This window comes from Elephantulus edwardii, unplaced genomic scaffold (assembly GCF_000299155.1).
Source record: "Elephantulus edwardii isolate Elephantulus edwardi_28Jun2011 unplaced genomic scaffold, EleEdw1.0 scaffold00026, whole genome shotgun sequence".
Classification (NCBI taxonomy): Eukaryota; Metazoa; Chordata; class Mammalia; order Macroscelidea; family Macroscelididae; genus Elephantulus; species Elephantulus edwardii.
In genome coordinates, this window is record NW_006399776.1 from 5,609,799 (window position 1) to 5,625,612 (window position 15,814).

Here is a 15,814-nt window from a genome sequence, read left to right on the forward strand (position 1 = left end):
CAATGCAGCATAGTATTCCATTGTATGAATATACCACAGCTTCTCTATCCATTGGTTTGTTGTTGGGCACTTAGGTTGTTTCCAGCTCTTTGCTATTGTGAACAAAGCCTCAATAAACATGGGTGGGCATATATCTGCTTGGGTGGCAGTTGTGGTTTCTTTGGGGTATATTCCAAGTAGTGGAAATGCTGGGTCAAATGGTATTTCTTTTTTTTTAATTTTTATTTTTTTTAAAATTTTTAAAATTTTTATTATTTTTGTATGCGTGTACCGTCAAATCAGATCTGACTGGTACAGGAGGAGATTGTCCCTCCTTCCCCGGCAGAGCATCTGGTGGATTTGAACCGTTCGCCTCTGGAATTATAGTTGCAGCTCCTTGCCACTAGGCCACCAGAGCTCCCCTCAAATGTTTTTGAGAAAGCGCCATACTGCCTTCCATAGTGGTCACACCATTTTACACTCCCACCAACAGTGAATAAAAGTTCCAGTTTCTCCACAACCTCACCAGCATTTGTTGTTTGCTGTTCTGTTAAATTTTGCTGTTGTTACTGGTGTGGGATGATATCTCATAGTTGTTTTAATTTGCGTCTCTCTTAGAGCTAGGGATTTTGAACATTTATTCATGTGTTTGTTTGCCATCTGTCTTCTTTGGTGAAGTGTCTGTTCATATTCTGTGCCTATTTTTCAGTTGGGTTGTTTACCTTTATCTTGTGGTGGTGTATATTTGTTTTGGGTTTTTTTAAAAATTTTATTATTTTGTGTGTACCGTCAAATCAGATCTGACTGGGACAGGAGGAGATTGTCCCTCTTTCTCCAGCAGAGCATCGGGAGGACTCGAACCGCACACTTCTGGGATTGCAGCTTCTTGCCAGTAGGCCACCAGAGCTCCCTTGTATGTTTTTGAGTGGTGGTCAGCCCCTTCTAAAATGGTTGTGGGTGGGTGAGTGCTCTTGATATTGGTGGGTAGGTTCTTCCAGCTTCTGTGCTAGACTCCTTTTTCTGGCTTCTGGACTCTTTGTTACCTTCTGTTATCATCTGGGATTCTGAGATCTCAGACTGATTGTTTTTTTTTTAATTTGTTGTTAGTTGCTTGGCAAAGTAACGGGGAGCCTTCCCTCACACTGCCATCTTCTCTTGTGCTCCTCCTGTCTACGTTTTATTTTAGTTTTAAAATAAGAGCATATATTAATAGAGTTCAGGAGTTTCAGGGAGCCTTCATCGACATCCATGTAGAAATTACCGATGTTATGTGGTACTTGGGAAAGCAGAACACAGAAAAGCTGCTTCATATTTTCTATTCTAATTTGAGAGCTAGCTGCAAAGGGCTGATCGTATAAAAACCCAGCTATAGTAGTCAGAATTTCACAGAATTTTAAAACTTGACGTCAGTATGAGATTTTAATAAACTTCTCTTATTTTAAATTTAGATATCTTCTATAGGATTCACTCTGGCTGATAAAGTGGATGGCCCGTTCTTCCTGGAAATAGACTTTATTGGAGTATTTACCGATCCAGCCCACAGAGAAGAATTTGCCTATGAAAATTCTCCATATCTGAACCCACGACTTTTTAAATAGAGATCATGTGACAACTTGTATTACCAAAGGCAATAGTATTCATAATGTCAGATGAAATAAAGTATTCTTTGATAGTGTCCAACTAATCACTGGTATGTATTTTCAAAGATAAGGCTAAAAACACAATTGTTAAGAGGGCCTAGGTCAGGGGATACTTCAAGAAACCTCTGCTCTGTGACTTAGTGCACAGGATGCAATGAAGTGGGATAATGTCAACAACAGTTTTTATGTGAGAATTACTCAGACTTCTCTATTGATCTGATCTCTGTCTTTTGAGAAGTAAATCTGAATTTACCAGTAAGCATCACTAAGTATAAAAAATGTGACAAGTGCTAAGTGAATACAAATGAGGGACTCATTCACTTCTTTGTGTGTGGGAATGGTGATCAAGAAAAGGATTGGACAGGGAGCTCTGGCAGTCTAATGGCTAGAAGCTGTGCTGCAATCCCGAAGGTGCGTGGTTTGAATCTATCAGATGCTCTGCTGGAGAGAGGGGCAATCTCCTCCTGTTCCAGTTGGATCCCATTTGACAGTAGAAAACAACAAAAAATTGGTAAATGTAAACTGTTACTTAGCTAGCCAGTTAAACCTGTGAGGTCATTATGTTTACAAAGAATACATTTACCTTAATGAGAAAAAGTTTTATTTGTGAAGATCTTATGCCGTCCAAAACCCAAAAGCAATAAACATACCAAATTAAGCAACTTTAGTCTTTGCTATAAACTGAATATGATACTAGCTTGTCAGAACAATAGTCCTTACAGTAGTAATCTTCAAATTTCCATGTAGTCCTAACTATTTTATTTTTAAGTAAGCTTGGAAGGAGTTGCAGTTTTGTTTTTAAGAATGACTGACAGATGGCAGATATATAAAGTAATCTGAATAAAGGTACTTAAACTTAAAAATATTTTTTGCATAGGTAAAACATTATGCTATAACTAAATATGTACCCACAATTTCATTAAGATTACTGGATTCTCTGTACTAAGGGATGATGATCTTTCTGTCCCAGCTTCCTTAGTTCTTACTATGTTATTTTCCGCTTTATCAAGAAACAATCTTCAGAGATGCAGGAGATAGACTACAGACATTACATATGTACAGTGAAGAGTAGAAAACATTTTGATGAAAGTGAGGAAGACAGTATAAAAGTATTTACAAAAGCAAAGAGAAAGTTTCACACTAACTGAATATTTATAGAAAGAGCTTATTAATTTGCTGCTATATTAAAGCCTCTTCGAGCTTCCAAAACCTTTTCTTTCTTCTCCTTTCGTTCTTGCTCATGTTTCTTCCGTTTTTCTTCCCTAAGAGTGACAGGTTACATGTTAAGCTTTGGTTAAGCAACTCAACAGACACTTTAATACAACTATTGCTGGGCCAGTAATGACATTGAGCACACTGTGTAGAACACTCACAGGAAGATAGAGCCACACTATTAAGTCATTGTGTTAAAGGCCTAGGAACTGGTTTTTTATGTGTTAACCTAATGTTCTGAAAATTAAACAGGAATTGGAACAAGAAGGCATCATGGTAATTTAATCCAAATCCTATATGTTTTGTGTTTTAAATGAGAAATATCTACCCCTTGATGTTTAAACAGTTAAAAATTACAGTGAGGCAGTGAATGTTCTAGGGAGTACCGGTGGTGTTGTCTATGGAGAACTGTGCTTCTAACCCAAAGGTGGCACCTCTCTGGCAATTCAAATCTGTCAGCTGTTCCACAGGAGAAAGATAGGCAGCCACCTCCCATGCAGTTTATGACTCCACAATACCCACCCACTGTAGGGTCAGATAAGAGCTGGTTCTGACTTAGCAGAGAGAGTGCTTGTTTTCCTTCTGTAAGCAAGTTCTACTGGCTCAAAGCTACCATATTGTTTCGAGGGGCCTAACAAAACCCCAGGATAATAAATACAGTAGTAATAATGTCTTGATAGAAGCTGGAGAATATGCAAGAGACATATGACGAGTAACCTAGATGGGCAGCCTGGACTCAACCAAGACCAGCTGCAGCTCAGGACTGGTTATGGCTCTAATCTGGTTTTCATGCTGCTGGAAGCATCTAAGGACCTTCTGGTATTTTCCCTCATGTAAGGACAGGGCTTTGAACCAGTTCATCCCAGTTCACTCGAAGCTGACAAATTGAAACCAGAATGGCTCCAATCTTGTAAAAATGTGGATGAATTAGAAAAACAATAGATAGAAACAATCTCCATCTTAGAAAACAAGGGCAGAGTAGATAGACAAGGCATAGCAATCACATCTCTTTACTGGCAGAGGTGGAATCAATGGTGCCTGGTTATATGTGGTAGTTGACTGTGCTCCTTGAAATGTACATTGGTCTCTACAACGTCGCATCAGGTGTCTGAAAAGAACTCATTCTGCCTCTTCTGAGTCTTCTCTTCGAGGGCTTTGACCTGGAATTTTTCTAGTTATGACTAGCTATCCTATATCACTTAGATTTTAAGAATTCAAGTCTGTTCAGAGTTTTCTATCATCAGCTATGCCTGAACCAGTATGAATTGGCCAAATCTTAGCATAAGACTGGTTTCCTTGGGTGAGAGATGTTTATCCTCCTGGTTGTGTTACTATGTGATATATATAAATGGTTAAGCACTCAGTGGCTAGTGGTCCAGCACCATGGACCAGTGCCTCAGAATCAAGGTCTAATAACTTATTTCTGAAAAATCAGCCACTGAAAAACTATGGAGGCAAAGTGGCACTCTGACACATGAGTCACCATGAGTCAGAATTGAAATCTTTTGAGCACTCGCGTGGATGATTTTTGTGTTAATAGGTTATGCAATGCTCTGAATACCAGTCTTCCAAATCATCTATGAAGGTCTGAAAACAACACAAGAGTTTTGAGCTTCATTGAAATCTATTCAAAGAATTCATTGTGGAGGCCCTAAATTCATTGCCATCAAATTGGAACTGACTCAGCCAACTCTCCAGTTTTTGGATGCAAAGAGACTGCCCAGCTTTCTTCCAAGGAGTCGCTGGCAGAAAACTGCCAAAGAGCTGCTCCCTTTATGTTGACATCATGATTTCCCAGGGACCATACAACTAGAGCCCTCCTATGGAGAGCATAGGCACTCCCAATTTTAGAATGTCAGGTAGTGATTCTGTGCTAACCTCTTGATAAAAATCAGTGTTAAGTCTCAGAGGTTCTACTTTTTTTATATAGTCTTTCAAAATGTAATTAGACTAATCCTTTTAGATAATTATGAACTCACCTGGTCTGGAGATGGGGTTGTTTATATGTTTTCTTATGGAAGCTCACTCTAGTTACATATTCATTCAGAGAATTATTTTCCTTTGATTGTCCCCATGGTTTCAGCTTTCCTAGTTTAGGACAGAGACAAAGAGATTTAAGATTTTTATATTTGTGTTCCAACATTATTTTCTTCATTTGTGGCTACTTACTTACTATTAGCATTTATAGATACTTTTCAGTTATTCTGGCTTTTTTTTCCTTTAAAAATAAAAATGTGTTCTATTTTCAAATCCTTGCGAAGTTAAAAAGAAATTAATATTGCATCCAACCACATAGGTCACTTTTATAAGCTGTTTTATCCAAGTGTTTTACCCTGAGATTACAAAGATAGGTTTACTATTATTACAAAGATATTTTTAATATTAAAGTATTTAATCTATAGAAGTTGCCGCTAATGTTGACATACTTAGTTTGCTGTTAATCTACTGAAAAAATTTGAAATGGAATGAAAGTAGGAATATGATGTTGGTTTTAGAACTAGGATCAAATTTCCAGTAAAAATTTTTATATAATTATATATGTTATTATGACACATTTCCAAAGACAATTTTCTATTTAATAGTGTTTATAATTTTATTTGATCCTTTCAATAATCTCTGAAATTAGTACAACTTATTTATTCCTGTAACGTAAGAAGGATTAATTAAGTCCCGAACATAAAAACAATAGGAAGCACAGAGGAAGTTTTTTCATCCAAATTTTCTATTATCAGTTGAAGTAAGTGGTAGTTTGAGTCCTTCAGTTATTGTAGATCCTGGCCCCACAGCAAGAAACCAAACCAGCCGAAACCCCTGCCCTGTGGGCTTTACATCCCAGGGGAAGAGACAGATAATAACATATTAGCAGTTCACTAAGTGCTATGAAGAAATAAAAAAGTGATAAGGAGAGGAAACTGAGCACTGAATGACTATCCCAATAAAGGATGAGGGCAATCTGTGTCAGAGTCTGATTGAAGTATATTCTACTCTTCTGACTGAGGAGTGCAAAGCATGGTGTTTTTCCTGAAAATACCAGTGAGGGTGGAGCATGGGAAAGGGAGGCAGTAAAGTGAGGGTGAGGCAAGAGATGGGAAATCTCCTGAGGTTCTGAGCCGAGAGGTAATTGTTTTGATTTTCTTTTTTTTTAATTATGGGACACAGAGACTGTCACTGACACCAAGGTAAGATATAATGGTGAGCTAGGTCAAAAAAGGTTGCAATAAAGAAGTGAAAGTGATCAATTTAAAGATCTGTTTCAAAAGTGGTGTTGAAAGGACTGGTGTAGAAAGGATGTGTGGATTTGAGGTCTGGAAGAATGTGAGGAGCAAAGGATGACTTCGAGATTTTTGTCCAGAACAACCAGGTAGCTAGATGTGCCACTGCCAGAGATGGAAAGACTTGGTGAGATAGAGTAGGAGGTAGCAGGGGAAGGAGACACTTCTTTTTAATGATAGTTTAACTGAATTTTACTTCTAAATAACTCAGATTTACGTTTCACTAAAATTAGAAACTTAACACTTACATAAAGTAAATCCATTAGGAAGTTTCTTATTTTAGAGTCATTTCAGAAGCACTGGAAGATAGTTGCTGTTATGTGCTGTCGAGTTGCCTGTGACTCATAGTGACCCTATGTACAACAGCCCAAAACCATGCTCTATCCTGTGCCAATCTCACTGTCTCTGACACACCTACCCCCCATTACCCCAGTGACTGAATCAATCCACCTCATAGAGGGTCTTTCTCTCCTGTACTGTCCTTCCACCCTCCCAAGCATGACGTCCTTCTCCAAGGACTGGTCCCTTCTTGCAACATGTCCAAAGTATGTCAGACAGAGCTTCAGAATCCTTGTCTCCAAGGAGCAGCCTATTTTTACCCTTTCCAGGACAAACCTATTTGTTCTCCCAGCAGTCCATGGTATATTCAATACTCTTCTCCAACACCACAGCTCAAAGGCATCAATTCTCCTATCCTCCCTAGTCATTGTCTAGCTCTCTGACACATATCAAAAGATTGCAAAGACCATGGCCTGTATCAGGCACATCTTAGTCTCCAGAGTGACACCATTGCTCTTCAGGACTTTGGAGAGGTCCCTAACAGCAGACTTTCCCATCGCAATATGTCTTAATTTCCTGGCTGCTGGTGCCAAGAGTGTTGACTTTGGAGCCAAATAAATTAAAGCTGTGAACAATTAATCTCTTCACCATCCATCTTGATGCTGCCAGTTGACCCAGTGGTGAGAATCTTTGTCTTCTTAACACTGAGCCTCAATCCATATTGAAGGCTGCGGTTCTTGAACTTCTGCTGCAAGCTCTTTAGGTCCTTTTCAGGACCTGTAGATAGAGTACATTAATTCACTTAATTCGTTACTGTTGAGTCAGAAGCAACTCATAGTTGACCCTCCAACAGCTTTTTAGAGGCTGTACATCATTGTTGATGGATTTGAAACACCAAAGGCATCACTATTGGGTTGGCAGTGCAACTTCCCTGGGATAATGCCACCAGAGCTGCCTACTAATAATTTAAGTGGATTTATAAAGTCACTTTAATATGTTGCTCAAGAGCAACAATAGGCCAGTAAAAATGTACCAGGTTGTTGCACTGGTAGTGCCCAGAGTGGGACTTTTAAAACTATATAGCAAGCATCCATTTACAAACAAGAGCTGCACAGGTTAACTTACAAGTTTCTTTTTTTTTCTTTCTTTTGTTCTGTTTTTTTTAGAAAGGATTTTTATACTATAGTAAAAAAACACAAAAAGGAATCAACATGTATCTTAGAAGTACTCCCAAGCATCTCAGATCCCAAACAGCCGTGAGGTTGATGCCTTTGTTCTTTACGCTCAGCTTGCAGCTCATTTAAGATTAGAGATGACTTGTGTTCTAAGATTTGAAAATCAAATTTGATCTGCAGAAAACAAGACCCTGTATTTATCCAAACTGTAGAAACATGATTTCACCACCCGTCCACCAAAATACTTCCATTCAGATCAACAACAGCTTTAATTGCTGATTCACCCCTCTTAAATTCTAAAAGTATCTGTGCTACTTCATCATCTGGAGCACCAGGAATTTCAAATATTACGCATTTTCCAGCTTTGCCATATTTTTCATATTCTTCCTTGGTTTCAACTTCTAAGTCTTCATCTACCTCCCCTGCACCAACCATGTTCCTTAGTATTTCACTTAATGGCACTTAAGTATTTCAGTTAATGGATTTGAATCCAATTTCTTGGTTGCATCTTTGTAGCATCACAAACAATGATCTTGCCTCCACGCTTGCTTGTTTTCTCTCCTGACAATGCAGTGCTCAGCCCCTGTTCATGTTTCCCCAGACCTTGGCCTTCCCAGAAGCCATCCTTCTGCTTGATCTTATGTGCTCCTGTGCCACCCATGTTAGCAAGGAAGGAGTTGCTGGGCCCGGTTGGTGATCTTGGCCTTTCCTATTCATATAGTGGGGGAGGAAAAGCAGCTTTGGAAGACTGTGATCAAGGTCTTGAATCCTCTTCATAGTGAAAATTTCGAGGTAACTCTGTCTTTTTCTACGAGAGAAGTAGGTAGTGCAATAGCAGCTCTACCAATACTTCTTTTCCTCCTGTCTTGCTCATAATCTTCATCATAATCAGAATCTAGTCACCTTAAAAATCCACTAGCTTCATGTCTGTCTTATGCCTCTTTTCTCCTATTTCTTTTTGTCTTTCCTTTTTTCTTTGTTTTTCTTCTCTTTGGTGTTTTACTACTTTCTCATAATTAGGAAACATAGGATCATATTCATCAGCTAAGGGAATAAAAACTTTTCCTGCAGAAAATCCACAGGGAACAGGATCCTTTAGCCCAGCTGCTACATGAGGCCGGGTATGCACAATGTGCCAGTCATCTGATGAACTGCCTCGTTTTAGGTCAATTACTGGGACAAGCACTGTACTTTGTTTAGTCCTTTGACTCTGCTTGAGTGAGAGCAGCCTTCTTCACCTGAAGCTGAGACTGAAAAAGTTTGAAATTTTTGGACCAGCCTTCTGTTTCTGCATCACTGGTCTCTACTCCCAGGTCATCATACAGGGACATCTTCTTTTCCATTTAATGCCTGCCGGCCTGACCACATTTCTTCATGGACTGGAGTGGCGGCAGCTCAGAGCCACAAGTTTCAAGTTTCTTGATTTTGGTTCACATTTTATTATTTTTTTGTGTGGTGATACTGGTTAATACTGATGAATAAAATGTAAGTGAATAAATTCCTTAATACTTGGTTGCTTAACAGACATTCTTTTCAATCTTAGGTTTGTGTGTGTGGAAACAAGGGCTATGGTTCCAAGTCATCAATCATGACTTGTACTGAGGCATTAGACATTTTTTCATATCCTTAAATGCAGAATTGTTTAAGTCTTTTGTATACTCTGTACCTTACAACAACCCCAACATACCTCTGTGTGGCTCATAGGTGAGGGGACGAGACAAACTTGCTTTGAGATCAAACACTGGCTTTTTATTGGAGACAGGAGTCTCCACTGTCAGCTTGAAGGGGGTGATAACTATAAAAAAAAAACCCTTTGTTAGGAAAAAAGACCTGCTAATTCTTACCAAAGCATCACTTCTGAGTATATAAATAGTGTGAAACCGATATGGGTTAAAAGGAATGAGAAAAGTTCCCCAAATATTCTGGATGCTATGCCATTTCCTAGAACCTTCTAGGAGTTTAGAATCCTATGGAAACTAGTAACTAAATTTTAAGATTCTTTTTTTTCTCTCTAATATGAAACGCTTCATGAATTTTACTGTTATCCTTGTGCAGGGGCCATGCTAATCTTCTCTGTATTGTTCCAATTTTAGTATATGTGCTGAAGTGAGCACTTTTGAGATTATTCTTATATCTCTTTGCTATGTGTGTGTATTTAAATATTATATAATATATATTTCATATATATATTTAATATTTTTATTAACACAAATATAAAGCCTTATCACAATTTATAAATTAAGAGATTTATGGCTGTAGTTGTTAATCTAAAAAGCTTTAATTATGGGGGGGATTCCAGACCAATGAAGGAATTTTTCTTTTCCTTTTCAAAGGGAAGAGTGAACTGGGGGCTGGGGGGCAGTAGGCAGGGAGAAAAAAAATGCAACAATGAATGAATGGAAATTCAAAATCTCTGTAAATGTTCATTAAAATTCATAAAAATTTAAAAAAAAATTTGATTTCTTTGATAGAGTCAGAACCAACACTTAGCACACCCTCGTTCACTTTTTGAGACTGTAAATCAAAACGGAGGAGGCTGTCCATCCGAGCTACTGCTGGATTTAAACGGCCAGAGGGGCACAGCTTTTCGGTTAGCAGAAGACCAGAGCTCCCTTTACCAATAAAGGTCATTGTCATTCAAGGAAATCAATCTTTTTTACTGTAAAGTTAAAAACATGCCCTGATGGAATCTAATAAATCTTTTAACTAATGTTGGGCAAAAAAGTCTTTTTTGCTAGAGCTTGCTGAATGAACATCTGACATATTTTATAATCCTTTCCCTTCAATGGAAAAGCCACTTAGGTGCACCCAGATCCCGTCAGTGTCAACACTTGCCTATATTTGTGAATAGGCAACGAGGAGCTAGGACCACCTAGTTAAACCAAACCTCAGTGTTGAAGCTATTCCACTGTGTCAATACCAAGTGTCAGCAGAGAGTAGAAGAATAGGATCTCATACACAGGTGGTGAAAGCGTATTTGGTACAATTCAACCAGTAAAGTTCCATGTGTGTGGGCCCTCTGATGGAGCAGCTCCACTTCTAGGCCTGGAGACTTGTGCACTGCACAGGGGACGTGTAATAAAATGTTCACGGATACACTGTAATAACAGAAATTTCATACATTTCCATGAGGAGTAAAATGGATAAATACACGTAAGAAATGAATTGTAGCTCATTTATAAACATGAAGGAACCTCAGAGGGTTATGCTGAGTGAAGCAAATCACACACAAAAATCCTATAACTTTCATTTATATAAGATTAACATAAAAAAAAAAGATTAACATAAAATAACTGGGAATGGGGTGGATTCCTTAGAGGAGGCCCAGGAGGAGGCACACATTCAGTCTTTGAATCCCACCCTGTGGGACGATGTCAGAGCCCTTCCTTGCTGTTGGGTGGGTGGCTGCTGCTCACTATGGAACGTCCTAGCTAAGGTGAGTTCACCTTCCATCAGTGGGCACCACACCCTGACCAAGCTCTTTTCTTCCCTGTAGTAGCGTATGGGGAGGAAGTTTACTGTTCTCTGTTGAGACTCTCTCTTGCTGGTTAGTTGTCTAATTACTTGGTCTAATGCTAATCTTCAAAACCAAAATTTCTCATTGCTGTGCAGTTGGAACCGACTCATGCCTGACCCTCCAGAGAGTTTTCAGAGGCTGTAGGTCACATCAGGAGGATTTGAACTGCCTGCTTTAGGGTTGGTAGTGCAACTCCTTACCCATTAGGCCTCCAGATTTCCCTAATGCTGATCTTTAAGGCATGAACAAAGCCTCACAGGTAGTCTCCAAATGGATTATCACAATACTACTCTCCTTTTGTCTGAAGTTCCTGCTGGATTCCTCTAAGCTTAGGGAATCTGAGTAATCAAGGCTTTTTAACTGTAGCACCCATGAAAGGATTCCTGGGAGAATCATGACATTCAGGTCTGTATAGGCCTCAAGGTGTGCTGGTCATGTTTTAAACCCTCTCATTGCTTCGACAGTGTTCTCATGGAACACATTTTCTTGCACATTAGCTGTAGGTGCTAAAAAAGGAGACAGAAGAGTATCTCCATGGCTTATTCTGGTTTGCACAACCTGTTACCAATTAGCATCTATTACTATCTCAGTGGTCGGGTTCTGCTACTTTCCAAGTCCTGTAGATCATTAGGCTAGCTGTCTAACCCTCAGTCTAATTCCCAAGCCCTAGAAGGAACTGCTCTTTGAGACAGTTAGCACTTTAACACCTCTTTTGGGGAGGAGAGAGACCCTCAGGCAGATTTCAGTTTCTTGCTTGGGTCTCTGATCTTTTCCCCTGTTAATATAAAGTGAGAAATAGTCTGTAGTAAACTTTTTACTTCTATAGATCTAAAAAGTCTTTATGGAAACAGATACACTTAATAATTTCAAGAAGTTACATGGATTAATGATGAATCAAGAATGTTTTACCCGAAGCCGGATCAGTGGTGTTCAACTTGTGTGTGCTGAGCACAGCCGGGCTTTTTGGAGTACTCCTGGACAGGCTCATATGTGGAGACTTCCTGGCTGGGGTCTTGGTCAGTGAGCGTTTATGCTCATTATCTTTGGTAGCTGCTGAAAACCTAGACAGGACAGGAGAATGTGAGACATTAAGTACTCGTGTCAAGCTTACCCTATAGACAAAACCACCTGACAAGGCCATTAAAGGGCTTCAATAAATACTTCTGACATGAATGAACCTCTTTTACAGCAAAGACATGTCCTTAAAACACAGATGCTAAAGTAAATTTATCATTATTTGTGAAATAATAATCTTGTACTTTCTCTACTACCCAGTCTGGCCTATGACAATACAAAGCTATTCCTGGTGATAAGTCAAAGGGAATGGGAAACTGCAGTGTCAGCTGACTGATGGGTACAGATATCACACCTGCCTAAAAGAATGTCTTTCATTTGAATAGAACACATCACAAGCTCATTCTGTACTTAGGGCAGATGGTCATATATTTATTTCACTGACTCTGATGTATATGTTCCTTATATCTCTGAAGTGAGATGTGTTTTGCAATGGGTAGCATGTCACAGTTAATTGGCAATATTTTCCTTAAAGCAAAATCAGACCCATTCCCATCGTGTCAGTTCTGGCTCACATGGACCCTCACATACCAAGGCCGTTGATTGCCTCATCTTCACTCTCGGAGTGGCTGGTGTATTCAAACTGCCTATCTTCTGGTTAATAGTCCATCACATAATACAATATGCCACCAGGACTATTTTAGGCTATTTTCTTAGGGCTGTATCCTTTTCCCATACCTATTCAATCTGTATGCTGAACAAATTGTTCAAGAATATAGACTATATGATGAAGAATGTAGCTGATGCCATATTGGAGGATTAGAGGAAGACTCATCAGCAATCTGGATTATGCAGATGATATAACCTTACTTGCAGAAAGTGAACTAATCTTAAAACACTTGCTGCAGAAGGTCCAATACATTATGAAATAGAAATCATTATCAAGAAAACAAAAGTCCTCATCCCCAGGCCAACAGGCAATGTCATGATAGCTGGAGAAAAGACTGACTTCGTCAGCAATTTCATCTTACTTACATCCACAATCAACACTCGTGGTACCAGCAGTCAAGAAATCAAAAGATACATTGCAATGGGAAAATCTGCTGTCAAGAACAGTGCCATAGTGATAAAAAGCAATGATGTCAGTTTAAAAACTAAGATGTGCCTGATCCAAGTTATCTTTTTGATTACTTGCTAGACATCTTAAAGTTGGACACTGACTAAGGATGACAGAAGAATCCTAAGTGTCTTTGAGTAGTGGTGGTGGAGAAAAATATCAAATATCCTGTGGAGTGCCAAGAAAGCAAACAGGTCTGTCTGGGAAAAAAATAACAACAACAAAACCAAATAAAACCCAGTTCTTTCTTGGAGAAAGTGCAACTAGGTGCACCTTGGAGGCATGGACGGTGAAGCTCTTCACCTCATAGACTTTGTGTTGTTAGGAGGAATCGGTGATTGGAAAAGAACATCATGCTTGGAATGGTAGAGGGTCAGTAAACAAAGACCCTCAAAAAGATGGATTGATACAGTGACTGTAACAAAGGGGAAAAGTATATAAAAAGTGATGAGGATGACACAGAATAGGGCAAGGGTCAGATCTATTTATTGTTCATAGAGTTTCTAGGAGTCAATAGATTAACAGCACATAGAACAATAACAATTGATAGGCCAAAAATACACATAAAGTTGGGAATAGGAGTTAACAGAAAGCCACTTTATTATCCTTAATAATTAAAGATTTCATGGTGGATTCTGAATTAACACTCAAATTCTTACTGTTAGCTCTGTTAGAGCTAAGAAAATGAAATGTGTCAGAATATAAATGAATATAAATCTATGCTCTGGATGTTGCAAGGAAGCAACGACTGGCCCCTTGAACACCGTTCTTAAACAGCATTCAAGAACATGAGCCTTAGGAGAACTCTGGTAGGTGGTTCAAAAACACCAGATGCTCTGCAGTAGGAGGGGCAATCTCCTGCTAATTCAGTAAGTACAACTCCAAACTTCTATGATTTCACACTGTTGGAGAAGTGTTAACATGTATCAGATCTATTAGATCTAATTATAGTATGGTAAGATTGGTTGCAACAATAAAAAGGGTACTTTGTATTGATACTGTGTACTGCATTCACAGGATTTTTTAGGACTTTAGCTTCAATTCTGATTTCACATGATTGAAAAAAAGATTACAACCTATTTTCAGGTATACATAAAATTAAAAATATCCATATACTAAATATATTTTATTTTTTATCTTTGATCTATATTTATGATCCTTTCCCCCCCTTTTTCATCATCAATAAAATTTATTTGATGTAAGCCACTTGAAATGTCCTTTTTAAAAAGTATCTTTTTCATTGTTGTTGGGTTTTTAAATTTTTTTTATTATTTCAATAAAAATTTACAGACTTTGGATTTCCATTCATTCATTGTTGCACTTTTCTCCCTGCCCCCACACCCCAGTACACTCTTCTCTTTGAAAAGTAAAATAAAAATTCTTTCATTGTTTTACAATCCCTCCCCCCAGGTCCACTTCACTATGCAGCCTTCGTTCCGGACTCCTGTCATGACAAAAATACCTGATCACATATCCCCGCTAAACAGTTCTCTCCCTCATCTGATTCAATGCAGTATACATTATTGAACCCATTTTTCTCAGTCTCCCCACAACCCAGTTGTCAGTCCTGTTTTACAACAGTAGCACCATGCAGCATTTGTCCTTTTGTGACTGAGATATTTCACTCAGCATAATGTCCTCCAGGGTCACCCATTTTGAATAATATTGCATGAGTTCCTTGTTTTTCAATGCAGCATAGTATTCCATTGTGTGAATATACCATAGCTTCTCTATCCATTCGTTTGTTGATGGGCACTTAGGTTGTTTCCAACTCCTTGCTATTGTGAACAAAGCCAGATAAATATGGGTGTGCATAAGAAATATCTTAAGAACACTAAGCCTTTGAAAGATCCCCCCCCAATTACATTTGGAGCGACATTTTTACCTGACATTCATTTTTGTTGCTGAGACAGCAGAGGTCTTGACTGACCGCTTCGGACACAGAATGCTCTGTCTCGCAGTGCCCTGAACCCAGCACTGCTGACTGCTGGGAGTGTGAGCGACGGATGGCCTTTTTCTGAGAGGCACTGGAGTCATCATCACTGGAGTCAGGACCATTTTCTTGTGAGCAGGCTGCTTCTGAAGAGGGTGAAAAGCACCTTTTATTAAAAATTGCCATGCATGTAATTATTCATATATATACATGGTGTTTCATTCATCTACATAGTGGGGATTTTTTGTGTGTGTTTCATACTTTCCTTCATTGACATTATGCTTTATACAGTCATTCAAAAAGCACCATTTTAAGCTGAGCCCCTCACACAGTATTATTCTCTTCTAGGAGAAGAGAGTGACCATTTGTTCCTGGTCTCTTCCCCACTTAACCTGACCTGTGTCCCTTCCTTGCCCACTGCCTCATCTTATTCTTGCTGTACCCTCCATTGTAGTGATATGGCCATACTGATGTCAAGTAATTTCTGATTGAAATTACTGAATAATATGTTAACAGAAAGTCTTTCTGTTGCCATATACCCAGGCATTTTCTAACTAGACCAAGAGGTAGCTCCTGTGGATAGAAGAGAGATGGTTTTAAATCTAAAAAAGGAGAATAGATTTATTTGGAATCATGGTACCTTTGATAGCATGAGATACAGTTTTTTAAATACAAA

At 38.8% G+C, this 15,814-nt stretch overlaps 2 protein-coding genes and 1 pseudogene across 2 annotated transcripts in view; 1 reads left to right on the top strand and 2 right to left on the bottom strand.

The window, feature by feature from the left end:
* NDUFAF1 (NADH dehydrogenase (ubiquinone) complex I, assembly factor 1) overlaps window positions 1-1,577 on the top strand; it is a 28,550-nt gene extending 26,973 nt beyond the window's left edge. The window contains exon 4 of the mRNA XM_006882995.1: window positions 1,428-1,577. Within this exon, the coding sequence (XP_006883057.1) occupies window positions 1,428-1,577 (150 nt within the window). The remainder of the gene's footprint in view (window positions 1-1,427) is intronic.
* A 1,210-nt stretch (window positions 1,578-2,787) lies between these two features.
* Window positions 2,788-15,814, bottom strand: part of LOC102871028 (nucleolar and spindle-associated protein 1-like) — a 52,781-nt gene continuing 39,754 nt past the window's right edge. Inside the window, exons 7-11 of the mRNA XM_006883223.1 lie at window positions 15,091-15,304; window positions 11,984-12,135; window positions 9,245-9,352; window positions 4,811-4,919; window positions 2,788-2,881 (exon numbers count right to left, since the gene is read on the bottom strand). Of these exons, the coding sequence (XP_006883285.1) occupies window positions 2,788-2,881; window positions 4,811-4,919; window positions 9,245-9,352; window positions 11,984-12,135; window positions 15,091-15,304 (677 nt within the window). The remainder of the gene's footprint in view (window positions 2,882-4,810; window positions 4,920-9,244; window positions 9,353-11,983; window positions 12,136-15,090; window positions 15,305-15,814) is intronic.
* On the bottom strand, window positions 7,721-8,888 carry LOC102859109 (annotated as a pseudogene).